This window comes from Leucopleurus acutus (genome assembly GCF_964270905.1).
Source record: "Leucopleurus acutus genome assembly, chromosome: 17".
NCBI classification, from domain to species: domain Eukaryota; kingdom Metazoa; phylum Chordata; class Mammalia; order Artiodactyla; family Delphinidae; genus Leucopleurus; species Leucopleurus acutus.
In genome coordinates this window covers 42,693,224-42,719,312 of record NC_139159.1, presented here as the reverse complement: position 1 = coordinate 42,719,312, position 26,089 = coordinate 42,693,224, and the positions used below count along the sequence as shown (strand labels likewise).

At 37.7% G+C, this 26,089-nt stretch overlaps 1 protein-coding gene across 2 annotated transcripts in view; it reads right to left on the bottom strand.

Moving 5' to 3' along the window:
* Nucleotides 1-24,266, bottom strand: part of NDUFAF6 (NADH:ubiquinone oxidoreductase complex assembly factor 6) — a gene marked incomplete at its 5' end in the record, with an annotated part of 36,409 nt that extends 12,143 nt beyond the window's left edge. Inside the window, 4 exons of one of the 2 annotated variants that reach the window (XM_082858658.1) lie at nucleotides 2,237-2,293; nucleotides 7,078-7,200; nucleotides 19,410-19,509; nucleotides 24,070-24,266. In XM_082858658.1, coding sequence (XP_082714784.1) covers nucleotides 2,237-2,293; nucleotides 7,078-7,200; nucleotides 19,410-19,509; nucleotides 24,070-24,266 — 477 coding nt within the window. Of the gene's footprint in view, nucleotides 1-2,236; nucleotides 2,294-7,077; nucleotides 7,201-19,405; nucleotides 19,510-24,069 lie in introns of both variants that reach the window. The other variant, XM_082858659.1, reaches the window with a different exon arrangement.
* Between the last annotated feature and the right edge of the window lie 1,823 nt (nucleotides 24,267-26,089).

The following is a 26,089-nucleotide window of genomic DNA, read 5'->3' as shown; positions in this document are numbered from 1 at the left end:
GTGGTTTGGATTTTCATTTCCCTCATGAAAAGCTGCTGAGCATCTTTTAAGGTGCTTATTACTTATCTGTATATTTTCCTTAGAGAAATGTTTACTCAAATCCTTTGCCCATGTTTAAGTTGGGTTATTTGTCTTTTTATTGTTGAATTATAAGAGTTCTTTATATATTCTAGACACTAGTCCCTTATCATATATATAACTGGTAAATATTTTCTCCCATTCTGTGGATTGTCTTTTTGCTTTCTTGAAGTTTTTACTTTTGATGAAGTCCAATTATCTTTTTTTTTATTGCTTGTGCTTTTGGTCTCATATCTAAGAAGTCACTGCCCAACAGAAAGTTAAAAAGATTTATGCCTAGGTTTTCTCCTAAGACTTTTACAGCTTTAACTCTTATATTTAGGGCTTTGATCCATTTTGAGTTAGTTTTTGTACATGGTATGAGATAGGAGTTCAAATTCATTCTTTCGCATGTGGATATCCAGTTGTCCCAGCATTGCTTGTTGAAAAGGTTATTCTTTCCCCCACTGAATTATCTTCATACCCTTGTCAAAAATCAGCTGACTATCAATATATAGGTTTACTTCTGGACTCTCAATTCTATTCCATGCCAATATAGATGATCTATATGATCAGTATATTGATCTATATGTCTATGGCAGGTCAATACTACACAGTTGATTACTGTAACTTTATACTTAAGTCTCAAAATTGGGAAATGTGAGTCCTCCAACTTTGTTCTTCTTTTTCAAGATTCTTTTGATGATTCTGGGTCCCTTGCATTTTCATATGAATTTTAGGATCAGCTTGTCAATTTCTCCAAAAAAGGCAGCTGGAATTTTTATAAGGATTATACTGAATCTTCAGATCAATGCAAGGAGATTGACCCCAGTCCTTTACTTTTAAATATCCCTCCATACAAAAGCCAAATGTTATTTTCCATTGAACAACGGAAAAACTGCTATTTTTTCATTAAGAAAAAAAGAGATTTTCCATTATCTCTGTCTTGAGTTCTCAAATTTTCTTTACCTCATGAAAACTGAAGACACCTGAAAAATACATTTTCTTAGTACTAATTAATTCTATAGGCCAACTGAGCAATTTTTTAAATGTTAAAGTCATTATCTCATTTTTGCTTATATTATTACTACTATAGCCTATGGTTATTAATAGATTGTATCCAAATAAACTAAGTAAACTTACATTTTCAGGACAATAATATGTAATAAATATCAGGCCAACAAGGACACTTAGCCAACTATGTGTCAGAAAGATTAGACAAATCAGCCCAGGTCATCAAGCAATTTGCATGCTTGGTTAGAACTAGAACTTAGTTCTAAGAACTCAGTATAAGATTCCATTTGCTAGAACTGTTGAACTTTCCTTATTCCCTCTATTTGGACAGAGATCCAAGCACTGGGTATGCATAATGATATGTGTACAACTACTCAAGTTTTGATGACATTAAGGAATTATCCATACTTTTTAAAGGTCTGGTAATCATATTATAGTTATGTTTTATACAAGTTTTTTTCTCTCTCTTTTTTTTAAATTTTTATTTTATACTGGAGTATAGTTGATTTACAGTGTTGTGTTTAGTTTCAGGCATACAGCAAAGTGATTCAGTTATACATATACATACATCTATTTTCAGACACTTTTCCCATTTTAGGTTATTACAGAATATTGAGTAGAGTTTCCTGTGCTATACAGCAGGTTCTTGTTGATTATTTTATACAAGTTTTTATCTTTTCAAGATACATGTATATGTACAGATCAAATAATAACATGTCTGGGGTTTACTTTAAAATAATCTAATAGGGTTTAGGGAGGGAAGTTGGTAGAATATAGATGAAATAACATTGGACATGTATTTATAACTATTAAAGCTGGGTGACATACACATGGAAGTATATTACACTATTCTCTCTACTTTTATATAAGCCTGAAAATTTCTGTTGTAAAAACTTTCTGTTTTAAAAAAACAAACTAGTAGAGTGTGGTGTGCACACGCATACCTCTGCCTGGGTGCCTGTCTTTGCTTGTCTGTCTCTAGGTACGGGGGTGGGCGGCTGAGGTGGGTGGCATGCAGTAATGGAGAATGGATATAATGGTACAGTTCTCTAAAAGTTTCGTTTCTCCAAATATTAATACACATACTAAAACATTTCCTCCCTGAAGATTAGCTTAAGGATTAAAAAGGAAGAAAAAACTTAAGACTTGAGCAATTTCAACTTACTCTTTCATCAATGATTTTCATAAGCCATCTTTTAGTCAGATTATGTCTTTTGACAGCCTAAAAAAAACAAGAGTTGTAAGTTTTAGAAAGTACTGGAGATGACTTCTGTAGACCTGAATAACATAAACAAACCAAATACAAAACTAGGTAAGGGGGCTTCCCTGGTGGCGCAGTGGTTGAGAGTCCGCCTGCCGATGCAGGGGACATGGGTTCGTGCCCCGGTCTGGGAAGATCCCCCATGCCACGGAGCGGCTAGGCCCGTGAGCCATGGCCACTGAGCCTGTGCGTCTGGAGCCTGTGCTCCGCAACGGGAGAGGCCACAAAAGTGAGAGGCCCGTGTACCGCAAAAAAAAAAAAAAAAAAAAAAAAACTAGGTAAGGGAGCATTCGTAATAACGCATCACCAGATAGATAGCTATGTTAAAGAACTAGGGAAAAAAAGAGAATGTCCCTAGAAAACATTTCAAAACATTTCCAAGTAAGGATAATATATATCCAAAACTTTTCCACTAATTTATCTTTTTTTTCTTATATTATTGGTAATTTAGTGATTCCACTTTCAAAACAAAAACGAAACAAGAATTAAGCAGAGCGGAGCTTCTCTGCTATGTGATATGCCCCAACTTCTATGCTTACTTATTACACACAAACTTTTTTCCATAAAAATGAAGACTCTATTTAATGAAAATAAACACTTTCCAAAAAGAAAACAGTAATAAAGCTCCAAAGAAAACAATCTGCAGGGTACAGTGTTATCTTACAAGTAAAGACACTCTAGTAGGAAAGAGAACACCTAGTGCTCAGATCTTGGCCTCTAATACCACTCCCCGCAAAGGAAACAAGAGTCTAGAAAATGGGTGATTCCAGAGCTGGAGCAAGGGAGATTCAAGATGATTCTATTTTATTGCACCAGAAAATAGAAAGTGCTCAAAAGAACAATGGGAGGCATGTCAGGACACAGAAGCCAGTTTGAAGGGACTCCCACTGTCCAAATCTGGGACTATTGGAACACCAAAATAATTAAGTATAGTAATAAGTTATAAACTACTGAAAAAAACAGTAGAGTTTATACCAATAATTAATAAACAAATAAATAATATAGGAGTACGAGAGCATTTGCCTATAGTAGAGTGCCAAGTGGTCAATGTGAACAGAGCATCAGAGTTGCGAAATTATCATTCTGCAATCATAATAGTAAAGACTGGATAAGACAAGAACCATCAATGAATGCAGGAAATTTCACAAGAAGTTGATGAGGAACAGCGTATTTGCATTGTCTGAAAGTTGATTAGTTACAAGGGGAACTATAATTATACAGTAGATTACACATTAAACCAGGCAACATCTTGACTGTTAACGAAAATGAACAATGCCAATAAAGGAAAGATGGACAAAATGTGTCTCCGGATGTGATACCCTGAGAATACATCACCTATGCAGTATTCTGGCCAAGAATGCATAACCTGAATCATTTAATCATGAGAACACATCAGACAAACCCAAAATGAGGAATGTTCTACTACCAAAAAAAAAAAAGAAAGAAAAAAAGAAAGGGTTACATTCTTCAAAAATATCAATGTCATAGAAAACAAAGAAAAGCTATGGAAATGTTCCAGATTAAAGCTAAAATGACATAACAAAAAAAAGTACCTGACTGGATCCTACACTGGAGGGGAAAAATACATTAGTGGATATTATTGGGTCAAGTGACAAAATTGGACTATGAGGGCTTCCCTGGTGGCGCAGTGGTTGAGACTCTGCCTGCTGATGCAGGGGACACGGGTTTGTGCCCCGGTCCGGGAAGATCCCACATGCCGCGGAGCGGCTGGGCCCGTGAGCCATGGCTGCTGAGCCTGTGCGTCCGGAGCCTGTGCTCTGCAACGGGAGAGGCCACAACAGTGAGAGGCCCACGTACCGCCAAAAAAAAAAAAAAAAAAATTGGAATATGAATGGAAAATTAGATGAAAAGTGTTATATCAAAGTTAAATTTACTAAAGTCAATAACTATTCTGGTTATATAAGAGAATGTCTCTATTAGGAAATACTAAAGTATTTCGGGACAAAGGGACATGATGTATGTAACTTATACTCAAATGATTTAAAAACTTATGAGTGTGAAAATATATACAGAGAGAGCATGCTAGCACACACACACTTGAGTGAGCACACAAAATGATTAACAAATGGGATAAAATGTTAACAACAAGTAATTCTAGGCGAAGGATATAGAAATGTTCTTATACTATTTTTAATTTTGTAACCTTTCTGAAATTCTGAAGTTTTTTCCAAATAAGTTTTTAAAACATTGTTTTCTTACCAAGTCAACACTAAGTATAATATATTTTCACAATAAATAAATATAGTAGTGAAACAAAGTCTTAGGAATATATCCTATACTTCAACTGAGACTCTAAGATGTCACTGATACTAAAATGTTAAAGGCTGACATGATCATCAATACACATTTATGTGACAAAGGGTGGATCTGTAGAGAATGAGCCCACTTTGCCCTACAGGAACTTAACAGAAGCTAAAAGGGCTACATGGAGTTGGTTTCCAAGTGCTCTCAGCATTATTACAATTACATAGCAGGACTCTCTACAGGCCTCTCTCCCCAGTCCCAGGAATCAGCCTGGGATACCTCAGTCATTAGAGTTCTGCTCTTGTTTAATTTTGCACATGTCTGAGTAGGGCAGGACTTGTTTGATCTTTGTAACCACATCAACAAGCACCATTCCTGGCATAGAAAAGTACTCAATAAATACTTAACCACTGAAAAGTCAGACTCCTATTTACTCAGGACTGACGCTATAACAGCTGCAGTTCCTTGACCACAAAATATAGCTCTCTTGTCTGATTCTGAAGGAAATCGGAGATCAAGATAAAAAATAAATATTTATAAGAGGCTGAAAACCTGCTGAACAAAACTATCAAAACTTTGGAAATAGAAGCCAAATAGAACAAAAACCTTGGTTATAAATATTAGAAATTATAGATATTCAACTATTTTGTACCCTAAAGGCACCAATGAAACAGTGTGGCAAGAATGTACTCTTTGGACAACATGTCACTGTTTCCCTATTTAATCTTCTAAAGAAGCTGAAACTCTTCAAAGAATCAACTGAAAGTTTGACTGGACAGTGGTGCAATAGGGTATGTTCCAACAGAACGGGGAGGGGTAGGGAATATGCAATCAGGACAACTGGTCTGAACACTACCTGCTTCTTTCAAATACTCATATTAACCTTCAATACCTGTCATATCAGAAAGCTGGCCAGGGACTTCCAGCCAGTGGCACAGTGGTTAAGAATCTGCCTACCAGTGCAAGGGATATGGGTTCAATCCCTGGTCCGGGAAAATCCCACATACTGCAGAGCAACTAAGCCCATGTGCCACAACTACTGAGCCTGCGCTCTAGAGCCCGCAAGCCACAACTATTGAGCCCATGCACCTAGAGCCTGTGCTCCAAAACAAGAGAAGCCACTGCAATGAAAAGCCCACGCACCGCAACGAAAAGTAGCCCCCACTCACCACAACTAGAGGAGCCCGTGCACAGCAACAGAGACCCAATGCAGCCAAAAATAAATTAATAAATTTAAAAAAAAAAAGAAAGCTGGTCAACGTTAATCAACAAAATTTAAGCAGCTATTAAAACTGGACAAATTGGCATATACGTAAGCATTGTGTAATTTAGATATGTTTTCCAGAATTTTTTTAAGAGAAGCGAAGGCAAGATAAATTTGTGTTAAAGAAATCTCTGACCTTTCACATTATTTCCTGACAAAGGTCAGAATCTTCAGTGCACGTCTTAGCATAAACCTCTAATGCAGTCAGGTTTGTATATAAAATAAATAAGAGTTTCTGGATTTTTAGAGAAACTTTTTTCTAAACTGAGTCACCTAGGATGAGATTCTTGAAGTGGGATGAATAAAAGTAAACAACTAGTCTAATACTTACAAGCTTCCCATCCACTCTTTCTTCTCAGTCCCCAGTGGAGGGGCCTGGCTTTCCATCCTTACTGAGGCTCTGTGAAGTCAATCTGGGGCCCACAAATGGGGCCTGCCTCTGCTGGGGCGCAAACCTGAGAAGAGGCGTACCACTGTCAGGTCTGTCAGTGGCTCCTGTGATGGAAACTATCTTTTGGCATTCATCATATTACAATAGGGACACAGATCAGTGATGAAAGGTACCTAATTCCCTTTCTCTGTTCACAGTTCAGCGTATTTCTAAACTGTGCATGGCTGTTTGTGAATGAAGAATCCATACAGCTTTAATGTAAAACTAATTACTAAATACATCTAGTTTACAAATAATACCCTAGCCCATAGGTTTCCATTCTCGGACACCTAAAATTCATCAACAAATAAGCAATTCTATCAAACTAGACAAGGCAGTTTTAGATTTGTGTCTGGACAATGATGAGAGCATGTCTCCTTGTCACAAAAGATCAATGCGTGATTTTCTACTGCCCAGAGTACGGATTAAAGCACTGGAATAAGGAGCTGCAGGGCAGACAGAAAATGTACCTGCCACTGCTTCAAAATTTGTAGGGCTTAAATTCTGCAATCAAATATGTGGAAAATAACTTATAACATATAGAGATCAGATTTCTCCTTCTTCCTTTTATAAAGAAATACACTGAAGATGTGTGCAAATTATTCGTGGATGATTTTAAATTCTGTCAAATCTAACATATATCTGAACATTACATGAGCCTAAAATTATTTTCAGGATAGATTCCCCATTGACACTATCCAAATTGTATGTAACAAAAAGTATGCTCAAATAACATTCTTACAAATGAAAAGTAGGGGTCTTTTTGGGGGGTGGTTTTTTTTTTACCTTCCATAGTTCAATGGCCACAGGCTGATGTGGTGGACTGTCACAGTATATATCATCCACAGTTTTTTTCCAAAACTGCATTCTCATCAGTCCAATTGTTTTCTCAGAGACAGAGTCCTTAACCTGTAAATAGTGTTTAAAACTTTAATAAACGCACTGTTCACAGTCTCAAAAACCAGCATTGTAACTGCATAATCATATAATTCAGCCAAAAATTAAGTTTCTCTACATTTAATTTTTTCCTTGAAGTTATGTATCATTTAAATTATCATCATTATGAGTTTCCTAAGTAAAAGCTACAAATTATTTGGTGCTTATTCAAAAATATTTTCAAGGTCTGCATTCAAAAATAGGAGCAATTCTTCTAGAAAAAAATTGCAAGAAAAAACAAAGAGAGGGAGGGGGATCATTTCATTTAAAAGAAATTTAAGAAAGAGATCAACCAGTCCCATGTAGACCTATTTGAATCCTAGTTTAAAGAGACAGAGACAACTAGGAAAATCTGAACACCAGACGTTTAATGATATCAAGAAATTATTGTTAAATTTTTAATATATAATAATGGTATTGTGGTTATTTTTTTAAGTGAGTTCTTTTAGAGATGCAAACTGAAATATCTGCAGATGGAAAAATTTGAGACTTACTTCAAAATAACCTGGAGGTGGAGATGAGGGGGGTGGGGAGTAAAGATGAGAAAACAAGATTGGCCATGAGTTAGTAACAGTTGGAGGTGGGTAATGAGGTATATGGGGGTTCATTATGCATCTCTCTCTACATATGAATATACTTCATGTTGTATATGACTGAAGTTTTCCAAAACAAAGTTTTTCAATAATAAGTGGAAGAGAAGAAAAACAATTCTCACTGGGTTAGTGACAGTAAAAATATTTTGGAGTCTGAAGATAAACCTAGGAAATAGAACCAGAGGCTTTTTAGAGGAAGCAGAGAAGGAACTAATATTTATTTATCAAATGTCAACAAGTAGGGCTTCCCTGGTGGCACAGTGGTTGAGAGTCCGCCTGCCGATGCAGGGGACACAGGTTCATGCCCCGGTCTGGGAAGATCCCACGTGCCGCGAAACGGCTGGGCCCGTGCACCATGGCCGCTGAGCCTGCGTGTCTGGAGCCTGTACTCCGCAACGGGAGAGGCCACAACAGTGAGAGGTCCGCGTACCGCAAAAAAAAAAAAAAGTCAACAAGTACCAGGTACTGTACCAGAGGTTATCTGATCACAATCCTCACAACAAACTCACAGGGTCCTTACGAATACACCCATTTTACAAACACAGAAATTATGGCTCAAAAAGGTAGAAGTTTATCCCATGCTCTGCATACTCACAGCTCTTATAATGGAACCAGAAGGATATGTAAAAGATTGTGGGAGAGGGGAGGGGTTGACTACAAAGGGACACATAAGGGTTGATGGAATTCCTCTGTATCACAACTCTAGTGGTAAATACGTGACTCGAAGCAGTTCTCAAAACCTATAGGACTGTACATCACAAAAAGTGAACTTTACTGTGGTGCATTTAAATAAACTCATTTATTTATTCACTAAGTAACTTTTTAAAAGAAGATTATTAGACTCTCTCCCTCACTTACTACTGATTAAGAATGGCGCTGGGTCAAGCAAGAATCACCAATGCATGCTAAATCTAGGAGGTAAATTTTTTATTTTTAATTGAGCTATAATTGACATATAACAGTATCTTAGTTTCAAGTATACAACATGATTTGTATACGTATGTATATATTGTGAAATGATCACCATAGGTCTAGTTACTATCTATCACCACACATAATTAGGAATTTGTGTATGTTGAGAACTTTCAAGATCTACTCTATTAGCAACTTTCAAACACATAATACAGTATTAACTGTACATTACATTCCCATGACTTATTTACTTATAACAGGAAGTTTCTACCTTTTGACCACCCTCACCCATTTCACCCATCTCCCACCCACTGCCTCTGACAACCAGCAATCTGTTCTCTGTATCTATGAGTTTGGGGGTTTTTTTGTTTTGCTTTTGTTTTTGTTTTAGATTCCACATATACGTGAGATGATATGGTATTTGCCTTTCTCTAACTTATTTCACTTAGCATAAAGCCCTCAAGGTCCATCTGTGTTGTCACAAATGGCAAGATTTCCTTCTTTTTTTATGTCTAAGTAATATTCCATTGTGTAGATATACCACATCTTTATCCAGTCATCCACCAATGGACACTCAGGTGGCTTCCATGTCTTGGCTATCGTAAATAATGTTGCAATGAACAAGGGGGTGCATGTATCTTTTCAAGTTAATATTTTCATTTCCTTTGGATAAATACCCAGAAATGAAATTACTGGATTATATGGTAGCTCTAGTTTTAGTTTTTTGAGGCACCTCCATGCTGTTTTCCACAGTGGCTGCACCTGTTTACACTCCCACCAACAGTGCACAAGGGCTCCCTTTTCTCCACACACTCTACAACACTTGTTATTTCTTGTCTCTTTGATAACAGCTATCCTAATAGGTGTGAGGGGATATGTCATTGTGGTTCTGATTTGCACTTCTCTGATATTAGTGATGCTGAGCACATTTTCATATACCTATTTGCCATATGTGAGGTAAATTTTGATGAGGACCATGGTCTTAAAATGTTTCCTTATATTTAACAAGGAAAAAAAATGTTAACATCTTGACTAGTGACCAAAATTGGTATTGCCAGTAAGAGGCATACAGACATGTAATGCCTCCTTGTGATTCCCTGAGAAGGACATATACCATTTAGGCAGTTAAGCATTAGACTAGATATATATAAATATAATCATGACAAAAAATAAACTCCAAATGAGAAATACTCAATTTTTGAAAAGGAACAATACTGTTTTTAAAATGTCAATGTAATAGAAGACAAAGAAAGGCTGTGGAAATGTTCCAGGTTAAAGGAGGCCAAAGAGACATGAAAACTAAATGCAATACATTATCCTAGATTGGATCCTGTACAGAAGGGTTAAAAAAGGCCATAAAGGACATCACTGAAATCATCTGACAAAAGTGGAAACCAGAAGGTAGATTAAATAAATGTATTGTATCAATCTCAAATTTACTCAAACTGATAACTGTTATGTAAGAGAATATTCTTATGGTAATGAAATACAGTTCAAGTTTACAGGGATAAGGGCCATGGTGTAGTCAAGTTACTGTAAAATGATTCATAAGAAAACCAGTGCATGTATGTGTGTGCATATTGTGTGTGTGTGTGTGTGTGTGTGTGTGTGTGTGTGTGTGTGTGTGTGTATACCCAGAGAGAGAGGGAGAGAGAGAGGGAGAAGGGGAGAGGGGCACAATATGATAAAGCAAATAGGGCAAAATATTAACAAAAGGGTATATGGGTATTTGTACTATTCTTACTTTGGTGTGTGTGAAATTATTTCCAAATAAAAAGTTGGGGGTTTTTTTTGGTTTTTTTTTTTTATGGTCTTGGTGCTGGGTGGGTCTCTTAGCAATGCTTAGTGTTCAGATCCCATGGCATATGGTCTATTCTCAATACAGCATCAAGAGTAATCCTTTAAAGAAGATGTGGCGTATATATATATACACACACACATATACACACACACACACACACACACACACACACACACACACACACAGTGGAATATTACTCAGCCATAAAAAAGAATGAAACAGCAGCTATAAGGATGGACCTAGAGATTATCATACTAAATAGAGTAAGTCAGAAGAAAAGACAACTACTACTTACCAAAGTGATATCATTTATTTGTGGAATCTAAAGTATGACACAAATGAACTTATCTATGAAACAGAAACAAACTCACAGACATAGAGAACAGACTTGTGGTTGCCAAGAGGGAGGGATGGATTGGGAGTTTGGGACTAGCAGATGCAAATTATTATATACAGAATAGATAAACAACAAGGTCCTACTGTATAGCACAGGGAACTATATTCAGTATCTTGTAATAAACCATAACAGAAAAGAAAAAATAAATACATTTTTAAAAAAGAGTTAATCCCTTTAGGAGGGAGATCAAGAAGGCAGAGTGGGAGGACACTGAGCCCACCTGCCCCCATGAACACATCAAAAATACATCTACATCACTGAAAACAACCTGGAAACTGGCAAAAAGGCTCTTCTACAACCAAGGCTGTGAAGAAGGATGCACATGGAGTCGGGGAGGAAGGGAGGAGAACCAGTTAGGTTGGGACCCAGGCCCTTAGCAGGGGACACAGAAAAGGAGCGGGATATCACACACAGGCTCAGGGAACCACCCTGGGAAGCAAGGGGTTTGAGCCACACACCAGGCACCCCAGCCCAAGGGTCTGACACCGGTAACACAATTACCCTTAGCTGGTTTGAAAACCAGTGGGACTTACTGGAGGGCTGTAAGAAACCAAGACTCTGCTTGTGAAGAGTATGCACACACTTACTTATTCCCGGGAATAGCATGGAGGCTGCAGACTGAAAACTGCCTGCGGCTCTGACCAGCTGCCTGCTCCAGCCTCTCCTGCTCCAGCACTGCTCTCCACTAGGGCGAGGCCTGTCATTGCTAAGGAGAGTACACACACTTAAAGAAAAGGAAGCCAGCTTGGACCTGACTCTGCCTCTGAATAGCGTGAAGGCAGCCATTAACAGCACGCACATCAGGCTGCAGGCTGAAAACTGCCTGGGGCTCTGACTGGCTTCCCAGACCATTCCAGCATGCACCCCAGCCCACACCAGGTGCCTCGACTAGGGCTGAGGTGCCATTGCTAGAGGAGTGCACACACTTAGAAGGATGGGAGCTGGCTCAGACCAACCCTCAGGGCTTGTGCTCCAGCACCTTGGGCGCCAGACCCCACCCAGACAGGATGGTGACTGCCACTGGAAGAGCAAAGGAAAAGCCTCAGCTCACACCTGGCTCTGGCTATAGCCCCTTCATCTATAGCCCTACCTCCCACCAAAGTGGTAGCTGCCAGCACACCCCAGGAGAAGACATGATCTATGCTCACTTCAGATCCAGCCCTCCCACCAAAGTAACTGGGCAAGCAGACTGCATAGGGGCAGTCCCACCCAAGGACACCCCTTCAAGATTGGGACAGGTAACCAATCTTATCACCTAACTCATAGAGACAGAGAAAGTTAAACAATATGAGAAAACAAAGGAATATGTTTCAAATGGAAGAACAAGGAAAAAACCCTGAAAAAAACCCTAATGAAACAGACATAAATAATTTACCACATAAAGTATTCAAAGCAATAGTAAAAAGAATGCTAACTAAATTTGGGAAAAGAATGAATGAACACACTGAGAATTTTAACAAGGAACTAGAAAATATTAAAAAGAACCAGTCAGAGATGAAAAATACAATAAATGAAATGAAAAATGCACTAGAAGGAATGAACAGCAGACTAGGTGATAGAGAAGAACACAGAAGTGATCTGGAAGAAAGAATAATGGAAATCACCCAATCAGAACAGCAAAAAGAAAAACAAATTTTAAAAAATGACGATAGTTTAAGGGACCTCTGAGCCAACATCAAGTGTACTAACATTCACATTATAAGGATTCCAGAAGAAGAGAGTGAGAAAGGGGTAGAAAATGTATTTGATGAAATTATGGCTGAAAACTTCTTGAAGCTGAATAAGGAAACAGATTTCCAGGTACAGGAAGCACAGAGTCCCAAGCAAGATGAACACAAAGAGACCCACACCAGGACACATCATAATTAAAATGGCAAAAGTTAAAGAGAATCTTAGAGGCAGCAAGAGAAAAAAAAAAAAGAGAGAGAAAAGCAGAAAAACATACAAGGGAATCCCCCTAAGGCTATCAGCTGATTTTTCTGCAGACGCTTTGCAGGCCATAAGGGAGTGAGTGCCATGATATACTTAAACAGCTGAAAGGAAAAAACCTACAACCTAGGATACTCTACCCAAGAAGGTTATCTTTCAGAACTGAAAGAGGGATAAAGAACTTCTTGGATAAGGAAAAAACTAAAAGATTATCAGTACTAAACCAACCTTACAAGAAGTATTAAATGGTCTTCTTTAAGTGGAAAAGAAAAGGCTACAAGAAGTAAGAATTTATAGGTGGAAAAAAAATCCCACTAATAAAGACAAATCATATAGTAAAGGCTGTGGATCAACCACTTAAATATTAAAGCCAGTATGCAGATTATAAAACAAAAAGAGACTGTAAAAGCAATCATAACTATAATAAACAGTAAAGAGACAGACATGAAGATATAAAATATGACATAAAAAACACAAAATATAAGGCAGGGGAGTAAAAAACGTAGATCTTTTAGAATGCGTTTTAACTTAAAAGACTTATCAGTTTAAGTCACGTAGATATAATTATTGGTCAACATATACGAACCCCATGGTAACCACAAATCAAAAACCTGTAATAGGGCTTCCCTGGTGGCTCAGTGGTTGAGAGTCCGCCTGCCGATGCAGGGGGCACGGGTTCATGCCCCGGTCCGGGAAGATCCCACGTGCCGCAGAGCGGCTGGACCCGCGTGAGCCATGGCCACTGAGCCTGCGCGTCCGGAGCCTGTGCTCCACAACGGGAGAGGCCACAACAGTGAGAGGCCCACGTACCACACACAAAACAACAACAACAACAAAAAAAACCCTACAATAGATACACGAAAACCAGTAAGAAACGAACCCAAGCATACTACAAAAGAAAATCATATAACCACAATGGAAGAAACAAAATGAAGAAGAAATTAACAGAGAAGAACTACAAAAACAACTGGAAAACAAGTAATAAAATGGCAATAAGTACATACCTATCACTAATTACTTTAAATGTCAGTGGACTACAATTACTTTAAATGTCAAAAGACACAGGGTGGCTGATTGGATTAAAAAAACAAGACCCTTCAACATGCTGCCTACAACAGACTCACTTCAGGGATAAAGACACACACAGAGTGAAAGTGAGGGAATGGAAAAAGATATTTCATGCAAACAGAAACGACAAGAAATCAGGAGTAGCAATACGCATATGAGACAAAATAGACTTTAAAACAAAGGCTATAACAAAAGAAAAAGAAGAGCATTGTATAATGATAAAGGAACCAATACAGCAAGAGGATATAACATTCATTATCATATATGCACGTAATATAGGAACATCTAAATACATAAAGCGAATATCAACAGACATAAAGTAAGAAATTGACAAAAACACAATAATAGTAGAAGACTTTAACACCCCATTTACATCAAAGGACAGACAATCCAGAAAGAAAATCAATGAGTAAACAATGGTCTTAAATGACACATTAGACCAGTTAGAATTAATAGATATCTATAAGACATTCCATACAAAAACAGAATACAAATTCTTTTCAAGTGCACATGGAACATTCTCTAGGACAGATCACATGCTCGGCCACAAAACAAGTCTGAAAAAATTTAAGAGGATAGAAATTATATCAAGCATCTTTTCTGACCACAATAGTATGAAACTAGAGATCTATCACAGGAAGAAAAATGGGAAAAACACTAACACATGGAGACTAAAAAACCAATGGGTCAATGAAGAAATCAAAGAGGAAATCAGAAAATACCTCAGGACAAATGAAAATAAAAGCACAACTTTCCAAAATCTATAGGACACACAGCAAAGAAGTTCTAAGAGGAAAGTTTATAGTGATACAGGCCCATCTCAAGAAACAAGAAAAATCTCAAATAAACAACCTAACCTACCATCTAAAGGAATTAGAAAAAGAAGAACAAACAAAGCCCAAAGTCAGCAGAAGGAAAGAAATAATAAAGATCAGAGCAGAAACCAATAAAATAGAGACCAGGAAAAAAAAAGAAAAAAGTTCAATGAAACCAAGAGCTGGTTTTTTGAAAAGATAAACAAAATTGATAAGCCCTTAGTCAAGCTCATTAAGAAAAAGAGAGAGAACCCAAATAAACAAAGTAAGAAATAAAAGGGAAGAAATTACAACTGATATCACAGACACAAAAAAAAATCAGAAGGGAAAACTACAAACAGTTATATGCCAATAAATTGGACAATCTAGAAGAAATGGATAAATTCCTAGAAACTACAATCTTCTGAAACTAGACCAAAAGAAATAGATAATCTGAACAGACAGATCACTAGTAATGAAATTGAATCAGTAACCAAAAAACTCCCAGCAAACCAAAGTCCAGGACTGGAGAGCTTCACAGGGGAATTAAACCAAATACACAAAGAGGAACTAATACCTATCCTTCTCAAACTACTCCAAAGTACTGAAGAGGAGGGAAGATTCCCAATTATGAGGCCATCATTACCCTGATACCAAAACTAGACAAAGACCCTACAGAAAAAGAAAATTATAGGCCAATATATCTAATGAATGTAGATGTAAAAATCTTCAACAAAATATTAGCAAACCAAATTCAACAATATGTAAAAAGGATCATACACCATGGCCAAGTGGGATTTACTAAAATGATGAAAGGATGGTTCAATATCCACAAATCAATTAATGTGATACACCATATTAATAAAGCAAAGGATAAAAATCACATGATTATCTCAATAGACTCAGAAAAAAACATCTGACAAAATTCAACATTCATGCATTCATGATAAAAACGCTCATCAAAGTTGGTATAGAGGAAACATCTCAACATAATAAAGGCCAATTATGACAACCCCACAGCTAACATCATACTCAATGGTGAGAAGTTTCTTCTCTAAAATCAGGAACAAGACAAGGATACCCACTCTCACCACTTCTATTTAATATGGTATTGAAAGTCCTAGTCACAGCAATTAGACAAGAAAAAGAAATAAAAGCCATCCAAATTGGAAGGTAAGAAGTAAAACTGTCACTATTTGCAGATGACATGATACTAAAGAAAGAAAATCCTAAAGTCTCCACCAAAAAGCTATTAGAACTAAGAAATGAAGTCAGTAAAGTTACAGGATCCAAAATTAATCTACAGAAATTTTTTGCCTTTCTAATACACCAATAATGAACTATAGGAAAGAAAAAGCAAAAAAAATCCCATTTAAAATCACATCAGAAAGAATAAAATCATAGGAATAAATTTAACCAAGGAGGTGAGAGACCTATACTCTGAAAACTAAAAAATACTGATGAAGAAAACTGAAGATAATACAAAGAAATGGAAAGATATCCCATGTCCATGGATTGGAAGAATTAATATTGTTAAAATGTCAATACTACCCAAAGCAATGTACAGATTTAATGTAATCCCTATAAAAATACCCATGACATTTTTCACAGAACTAGAACATATAATCCTAAAATTTATATGGCACCACAAAGACCCTGAACAGCTGAAGCAATCTTGATAAAAAAGCATAAAGCTGGAGATACCACTCCTTGATTTCAGACTATACTACAAAGGTACAGTGATCAAAACAGTATGGTGCTGGCATTAAAACAGACACATAGATCAATGGAACAGAATAGAGAGCCCAGAAATAAACCCATGTATTTATGGTCAATTAATCTTTGACAAAAGAGGCAAAAATATACAATGGGGAAAGACAGTCCCTTCAATAAGTGGTACTGAGAAAACTGGACAGCTACATGTAAAAGAATGAAATTAGAACATTTTCTCATACTAGATATGAAAATAAACTCAAAATGGATTAAAGACCTAAATGTAAGACTGGACACCATAAAACTCCTGGAAAATAGGCAGATCACCCTCTGACCTATGTCATAGCAATATTTTTTTGGATCTTTCTCCTCAGGCAAAGAAAACAAAGGCAAAAATAAACAAATGGGGCCTAATTAAACTTAAAAGCTTTTGCACAGCAAAAGAAACCATTAACAAAGTGGAAAGACCACCTACTGAATGGGAGAAAACATTTGCAAATATTTGCAAATGGTATGTCTGTTGAGGGGCTAATATCCAAAATATATAAACAGCTCATACAACTCGATATTAAAAAAAAAACAATTCAATTAAAAAATGGGCAGATGACCTGAATAGACACTTTTCCAAAGAAGATATACAGACGGTCAAGAGGTATATGCAAAAATGCTGAACATCACTAAGCATGAGGGAAATGCACATCAAAACCACAATGAGATATCACCTCACATCTGTCAGAATAGCTGTCATGGAAAAGACCACAAATTAAGAAATGTTGACATGGATGTAGAGAAAAGGGAGCTCTAGTACACTGTTGGTAGGAATGTAAATTGGTGTACCCACTGTGAAAGCAGTGTGGAGGTTCCTCAAAAAACTAAAAACTGAACTACCATATGATTCAGCAACTCCAATCCTGGATATATATCCAAATTAATCAAAAATAATGCACATTATCACTTGCATGTAGAATCTAAAAAATAACACAAATGAATAAACATAAAACAACAAAAAAAGAGAAGCAGACTCACAGATATAGAGAACAAAGTAGTGGCTACCAGTGGGAAGAGGGATGAGGGGAGAGACAAGATAGGGATAAGGGATTAAGAAGTACAAACTACTATGTATAAAATAAATAAGATACAAGGATACACTGTACAGCACAGGGAATACAACCAATACTTTGTAATAATTTTAAATGGAGCATAATCTATCAAAAATATTGAACCATGGTTGTACACATGAAACTAATATCGTAAATCAACTATACTTTAATAAAAAAAATTTTTTTAAGGGTAATCCTTTAGAAACATGACAAAGATGTGATGTCTTTCTCTGCTCAGAACCTTCCAACGGTTTTCCATCTCACTCAGAGTAAATGCCAAAGTGACTGAAGTGGTCTCCAAGACCTTACTTTTCTGTCCCAGATACCTCTAACCTAATCTCCTCCCACACTCTCCCTCCTTTCTTTGTTGTGCCACACTGGCCTTCTTGTCTTTGAATATGTCAGGCACACTTACATCTCAGGGCCTTTGCACTTGCTGCTCCTTCTGTCTAGAAGACTCTTCAGACACATATCTCACTCCCTTGCCTCCTTCAAATCTTTGCTAAAATGCCACCGTCTCAGTGAGGTTTTTCCTGATCACCCTACTTAAAACAGGAACCCCTGCTATACCTAGCCTTCCCTATCCTCCTTAATTTTTCTGTACAGTATTTACTTGTTCCTTGAATACAGGGACTTTGTATGTTTTATTCAATGCTATAACCCAGTACCGAAAATAGTGCCTAGCATATTTTGGACAATACTTGTTGAATGAATGAATGAACAAGACTGTGTACAAAAAAGCAGTAAGACAGACAGCCATCAGGAGATGGAAGTGCCATCTTGTGCAGGGCAGTGGGACCAAGGGGCAGCCAGGTAGACACTGCCTGGAGTGGCACACAGGTGCAAGGCTACCTGCACAGTTGAATTTATTTAAATTAAAAAAAAAAAAGCAAGACATTCCTATAAGGTGACAGAGAATCAGGGAAAATATGGAAGATTTATTTATTAAAAATGGAATTTTAATTATTTTACAGTTATAATGGAAGATCACATTGGGTACTATTTATCGTTAAATTGTGACTGACTTAAGATGCTGAAGTATAGTTTATACCTGAAAAAGGATGAAATAAAAAAATACAGACCCATGACTTCTAGAAGTACACCAAGGACAAACAGCCAGACTCTATTACTCTCTGCAGATTTATAGTGTTTAACCACAATTATGCCTCAGTACTATACTCACATCCTTTCATGTGCTCCTACTTCACGTCCTATCATATTCACCAGAGAGGCTGTGTCAAAACTTGTCATACTCTTGAAGACTCCAAACCCTCCCGTGCTCCCTCACTCTCAATAACCAACCTCTCCGTTTCATTTACTGAGAAGATCAATGCAATTCTATCTCAACTCCCTCATTTACATTCTCCATTTCAATTTATCTTATATCAGCACACATTCTTTCCAGTCTAAGAAAAAGAAGAGTCGCTCCTTTGTAATTCTTTAGAAAAGTTAGTATGATATAAGGTCTGGGTTTGCTATAATTGCTTCAATTTCCATTTCACTTTAAAGCTAAAAACTCAATTTAAAAAGTGCTTTGAAGAACTGCTATATACAAGTAAATTATGCAAATGTGTAAAGAATAAGCAGTAATACTCTGATTAACCTATTCAATTAACAGACAAATGTGCAATGTTAACTGCATAGTTTTATAATATCCTTAAAAAAAGAAATGCCAGGATGGTCTTTCCAAAAACGTTAAGTTCATTAGCTAGTTTTATTGTTGGAATTGAACTGTTAAGCAGGAGAAAGAAATCACCAGCAGAAACCTTAAACACATCTAACATATAAATTACTACTATATTTCTTTATTGTTCAGCATTAAACATATTACATCACTATTTTTACAAATAATTTTTAAGGTATTTTAATACCAGCCTGAGCCAGTTCCACATTGAAAGCTCTCAGTGCAAAAGCAGAGCTTCTGGATTCTGCAGGGAGTAGCAGGGAGCATAAATAGCCTTCATAATCTCGTTTCCTATAATAAATAAGCAAAAAAAGATAATTACTTTTCACTTTCCAAACTGCACACAAAATATACTGACCAAAATGAACCGAAAACAAGGCTTCAACTCAAAATAGCCCCCAAGTTTCCTATATTTTATATCTGTTTCTCTACAATTATAAAAAATTTATCTGCTTCCAATCCCAGACCAGTTAAAATGAATAATCAATCTCCATTAATTTATTTTGACTTATATAATATATATATATATATATATAATTTTAACTGTTTCAGAATCACTTTGGTTTTAGTAAGAATTCAAATGAGTTACAGATGTAGAAATCAAGAAAACAGTGCCAGCAAGTATTGGTATGAACTCACGGTTTTGAATGCATAGATAGATATATACATCAGACAAAGACAGAGAACAAATATGGGGTGTGTGTGGGAGGGTGCGCTTGTGTGTATGCGCACACACTCACACTTACTTCTATTTCCCTACAGCATCTGCTGACAAAGCCTAGAAACAATGATATCCGCCCCCATACCTGCAGTATCAGTGAACACACCTTGATTTCTCCACTGAAAGAAACTAAGGCTCCTTGAAGGAATGACTGTCTCCAGGGCTGGTGGAAGGAAAATACCAAATAAGCCTGAAACATCTTCTTGAGCAGAAAGTAAACAAATGTTCAAAGAATGGAGTGACTTGTTAAAAGGACAAAGAAATTGGCTTGATGAAGTTCTATTGGCCAAGTCTGGGACAATTTGAGCATCAAAAAAATAATGACAGTAAAAGATTGTAACAGGACCCCATGAGCTCATACCAATATAAATGAATTAATAAATGCAAAGAGAAGGAAAAATTTGACAACCAGTACAATGCCAACTGATAAACCTAGAAGACATGATTGAATTTTTAAAATCACCACTTGATAACTGTCAAAGTAAAAACTGATTCAAGCAAATATCACTAAATGTCTGAAAATGTTAAACAGGTGAAAGTTTGATAGAAAAAGAATATTTACATAGTATTAAAGTATCTTCTCACAAAATAAATATTATTTGCTAACATTCTTATTAATTTACAAGGGAGAAACCTGAAAGACACTTGAGAACCAAGTAACAAAAAGTTCACTCCACAGTAATAGGATAAATCAACACCATGTGCTTTCTGACATGATACTGAGAAAAGAACAGCATAACTTCTGTAATATTCCTGCAAAAATTGTGTAAATCATGAGTAAACATTAAATAAACCCAAACTGAAAGTCTACAAAGTAGCCTGTCCTGTTCTCTTAAAAAAAAAAGTCAAGTTCATGAAAGATAAGGACTGAGAAACTGTTCCAGATTGGAGAAGACTAAAGACACGTGACAACTAAATGTAGCACGTGATCCTGGATACACAGAAGACATAACAGACTAATTAGCAAAATGTCAATGGAGTCTGTGGATTAGATGGTAATACTGGATCAATTTTAACCAAAATAAGAAGGGGGGTAATGGGACATCTACATCTTATTCTCAAGTGGTTCAAAACGTTAACAGTGAGGGAATTTGGGTGAAGAGTACATTGGAGCTCTGTGTACTATTTCTGTAACTTTTATGTGAATTTGAAATTACTTTAAAATGAAAAGTTAAAAATATATAATCCTTAACTATATTCATTCTAGGATGACTTAAGTATAAAGTGCTTACCAGGGCTTCCCTGGTGGCACAGTGGTTAAGAATCTGCCTGCCAATGCAGGGGACACGGGTTCGAGCCCTGGTCCAGGAAGATCCCACATGCCGTGGAGCAACTAAGCCCGTGCGCCACCACTACTGAGCCTGTGCTCTAGAGCCCATGAGCCACAGCTACTGAAGTCCATGTGCCACAACTACTGAAGCCCGCGTGCCTAGAGCCGGTGCTCCACAACAAGAGAGGCCACTGTAATGAGATGCCCACGCACCACAACGAAGAGTAGCACCCGCTGACCACAACTAGAGAAAAGCCTGCGCACAGCAACGAAGACCCAGCGCAGCCATACATACATACATACATACATAAATAAATAAATATAAAGTGCTTACCAGACTGCCTATTGACAAGGCTACTTTCACTGTAAGACACTGGAACCTTAATATAACAGTATTTCCTATAAAACAGTACTCAGTATAAAATGGGTCCGACCTCATTCCTGCGGCTAACAGAGAACTTAAACCTTCACAATTCCCCCAACTTCCACATAAACAAAAGGGAGAGATCATGAATAGATAGCAGTAACCTTGTTATCACAAGACAGCTCTACTAAAAAATCTCACTATATGCGGTTTCAGCTACAATATGGAGAGTTCAGACAAAACTTTATAGCTTATACTTGTAAATATATATAGATGTAAACATTTCTAAATTTTATTTTATTATAAACAGTCTCTAAACTTCAAAAGTGTTTAAAACACGTGAAAGTTAATATGAGACAGTAAGAAAACACTGAATAGGAATCAAACTACAATCTTAATTTCCATCATTCAACTAGTTATTGACAGAATGATACCAGTCATGTCTATTTCCTAACTTGAAAAATGAGGCTTGATAGTCTACCTGTTTCGTATCTCCTTAAAAATAACCAACATGTGAAGTACTTCAAGTTTCTTACATGAAAATGAAAAATGAAATGAAGACATAACAGAACTGTAACAGTCTCTGGGAAATAAGATATTCTACACAGCTAATGGTTTGCCCTGTTAACAATTTTTAAAATACTTTGGAAATTTTTCTAAACAATATTACCCTCTTCTTTACATTAAATAGGATATACTATTTAACCATTTCTTCATCAGTCAGGATCACTGTTATCAACGTTGATTACTGGTATACAAGGATAACCTATAAATAGCTAACCAAGGTCCAGTTACCTAAGAACTGTTCCAGATAATGAGAAATGCTATGCTATGATGGCTTTATACAGCAGCAGAGTCAATAACCTTTCATTCATTCATTCATTCAAACATTTATTCAGTGCCTAGCATGTGCCAGGCACTGCGCTAGACACTGAAGATAGGTATAGACTTCAGTCTAGCAGGGAGAGACAGACATATGAGAAGTAAGCATATCTAGTGCTAGGACTGCTATGCTAATTCCATGGACCTGTGCCACTGAAGCACAGAAGAAGTGGTTCCTCAGTGAGGCTGGAGAACTGCACTTCCAGATATCACCACTGCCACCTCCTCATCTTATTATAACACTAATCCCAAGGCCTGAGGTGGTGTTCCTCAAACCAAACCCCAAGAAGCCTATGTAAATTAGGCTTGAGATTTTCCCAGGAACCTTGATTCCTAGAAGATCCTCGGCTGGCTAATCTGAAGTTATAGTCTAGTATCTTGTCTGATATTTGGAGGCCTTGCATAAGATACATGTCCAAAACAACCCTGCACACACAATTTCGGAGGCCAAATCTTGCAAAGATTAATGGACAATTAGAAGCTAAAAGTTCTAATCTTCCTTTCAAGTTTATTTTGTTTTTATTTTAAACTATTTATTGAGCATTTGTTATGTAACAGCATTTTTATATACATCATGTAATTTAATCCTCACAACCATGTTATAAAGTAGAAGTAGAAATCTACATATGAGGAAATAGCTGACTCTTAAAGTAATTAACTTTCCCAAGTGACAGAGCTAGGATTAATAAACTCAGATAAGGTCTGCCTGCTGCCTGCTTTTCAATAAATCGCTAGAGTCAACAGCCTCCATTCCACTTAAATACCTATATGGACAGATTAAGTATCTGGCCATTTATAAATATATATTTGAGAAAAGCTGTTATGTGATATCCACAGACTATTTCTAAAAGAATATATAAGAAATTAGTAAGAGTGATTCAACCCTGGATAGGTAAGTTAGGATACTACTGGTGTCAAAGAAAAATTGCACTGAACGAGTGGATATGGATGGTATACGTTTTGGTAACTTAAATGTCTTATCATCAAAAAATGATAACTTAAAAATTATATAGATGAATATAATCTTTTTGGCTTTTACAATTCTTAATGACCTGATTTCCACTAATGCTACCTTGTTTCTCCTACAAGCAATCAACAAGTAAATAAGGTGGGGTAGGAACACTATTTCAAAAAGTGATTAAAAACGAAACAAAATACTGAAATGCATGGGAATGTTGTCGTTGTTCTAAATGCTCTAATCCACATAACTGTAAGTGGTAGGTCTACAACTGTTCCCTCATACTTTGTAACGAAAATTAGATAATTTACTTGTAAACTACTTTGCATAGTGCCTGACACGTAGGAAGAACTCAAAGTTAACTACTGCTTAATTAAAATTAGTTACTAGCCATGTTTCGAATTTTAAAAAGCTATTCATGCAAAGCGTTTAATTAGGTAAAGTTAAGGCTCGGGCAAGGTGACAGACGAAGGCATTTTGCCACAAATTTGTGACCAGTGTGAAAGCTCCTGTTGCCTCACTCCCCCATACACCCGAGCTCACACGCTGAGGGACACAGGGAAGGTGCAGGTCCGCCCCGAGGCCCGCCGCGCCCACCAGGGTCCCTTTCGGCCTGCTCCCCGACCTCCCGGCCGGGGGCAGTCCGGCTCGCTCACCGCAGCAGCTCCAAGCAGTAGCGGTCAGTGCCCGAGATGCCAGGTCCGCTGACCGCGGCCACGCTCCGCCCGGACCCCGCGGGCTCCGGAAGCCGCCATGTGTGCGCCCACAGGCCCCTGGGCTGCCGGCAGCGGCACAGGCCGGGGACGCCGGGCCGTAGCGTGCCCCACGCCGACAGCAGCGTGGAGGCCGCCATGACAGGGACGCCGCCGTGCCCTTCGACCTCGCGCTGTTAGCGCGCGGACACGCCTCTCCTCGCCACGCCACGCCCCCGGCAGCTCTGTCTGCGCACCTCTTAGCGGTGGGAAGGAGACCGCTGGACTCCCGTCGGAGATGAGACAGGTGTCGCTGTGGTCCCCTGCATCTGCGCCGCCGTCGCCTCGCTCCTTGGCCTTATAGGTTCCAGGAAAGCCCCGCCTAAATTCTACGGATCTCGCCCGGGTTCTCCCCCTTCCTTCCAGGTCCTTCTGAAGATGTATTGATATCCATCGAGGGGCAGTAGGAAAGAGAATAATTTGACAGTTTACTAGCTTGATTTATAACTTTTAAACCCTTATTCACATGGTATATGAGCCTCCTTTGGCACTCTTACTATCAGGCCCCTCAAATATTATCGTTGGGTCTAGTTGCCACGACCTGACTTGGTCCAAGCCAGCAGCTGCCTACATCTGGATCCCAGTAACACCTCCTGCCTCCAGATTTGACCAGATTTTTCGCGCTGCAGCCACACTTGTTCTTTCTAAAGGGTGCCTCTGATCATGACCCCTCCCTGCTTGACCAGTTTTACTGCGTGTTGGATAAAGCTCCTCCACGATAGTAGCCTCTTTTTACCTTTCAGCCTCAACCCTAGCTATCTGCATTCGTGACTCCATTTTAATGTTTCTCCTTAAACCCATGGGAGAGTACTCTGTTGTCTGGACCTAAGAACTCCAGCCAATTCACCCTGCTTTGGTTTTACTCCCTGACACTGGCTCTCTTCAGCCTATGCAGGACCTCAGTCCCTCCTGCATAATATTCTCTTTTCTCTCTGGGCTTCTGTCCTTTAGTTCTGACAGACACACACTAGTGTTTCTGATACCAAAGTTTAATAAACCTGCTCAATTAAAAAAAATCACATCTACATCTCTAGTTCTGGTCTCCTGCCTAGCTGGACTTTTCCATCTCCACATCTTGCCATTACTTCAAAGTATATGTCTAAAAACCAAATTAAACTAACTCCTCTTCTTAGTCTTTTTATCTGGACGGCGTCCCCCTTCTCACAACCAGGGGAAATACTTTGGAGTCACCATTACCTCTTCCTGCTTCTATATCTAATGTTATCTAACTTGTCAGGTCCTGTGAATTTTTTTATCTTCATATACTCACATCCATGGCAGCATAACTTGTGCAAAACTACCTGGATTCAGATCCTGGTTCTACCTCCTACTATCACTGTGACCTTGGGTGACAGACTTACCTTTTCTTGTGCTTTAGATCCCTCCCCTGTGAAATGGTAATAGTAATAGAACCTGCCTCATAAAGTTCTTGTGAGAATTAAATGAGTTAATATCTTCAAGGCATCTAGGGCAATGCCTGGCCCGTAATAGCACTCAAAACAAGTCATCTGTGTAGGGAAACCATGAAGAAAGGCTGTTTAAAGGGACCAAAAGGATTGTTGGGTGTCTTAAGGGAAAGTTAGACATTGTCCAGTTTATCTGATTTTATGGGGTTTTTGTGCCTTTCATTGTCTTTGAACTATTTTACAATTCTGTAAGTTGCAGAATATTGACAATAATGCAAATAATTCTTGTCCATAACTTATGCAAATTATATCCATAGGAGATTCAGTTGATTATTGTTCTATGGATATTATCTGTTTTTGCCAGTTTCATATCTATTAAGCAGATTTACTTAAGCATTCCTGACTGCCTATAGATGTCTAGTAGTTTGAATACTTTTTTTTTTAATACTTCTTTGAATTGGTTGCAAAATCTTACTGGTTCCCCCACTAATTAATGAGTTAAATGAAATTTTTAACAT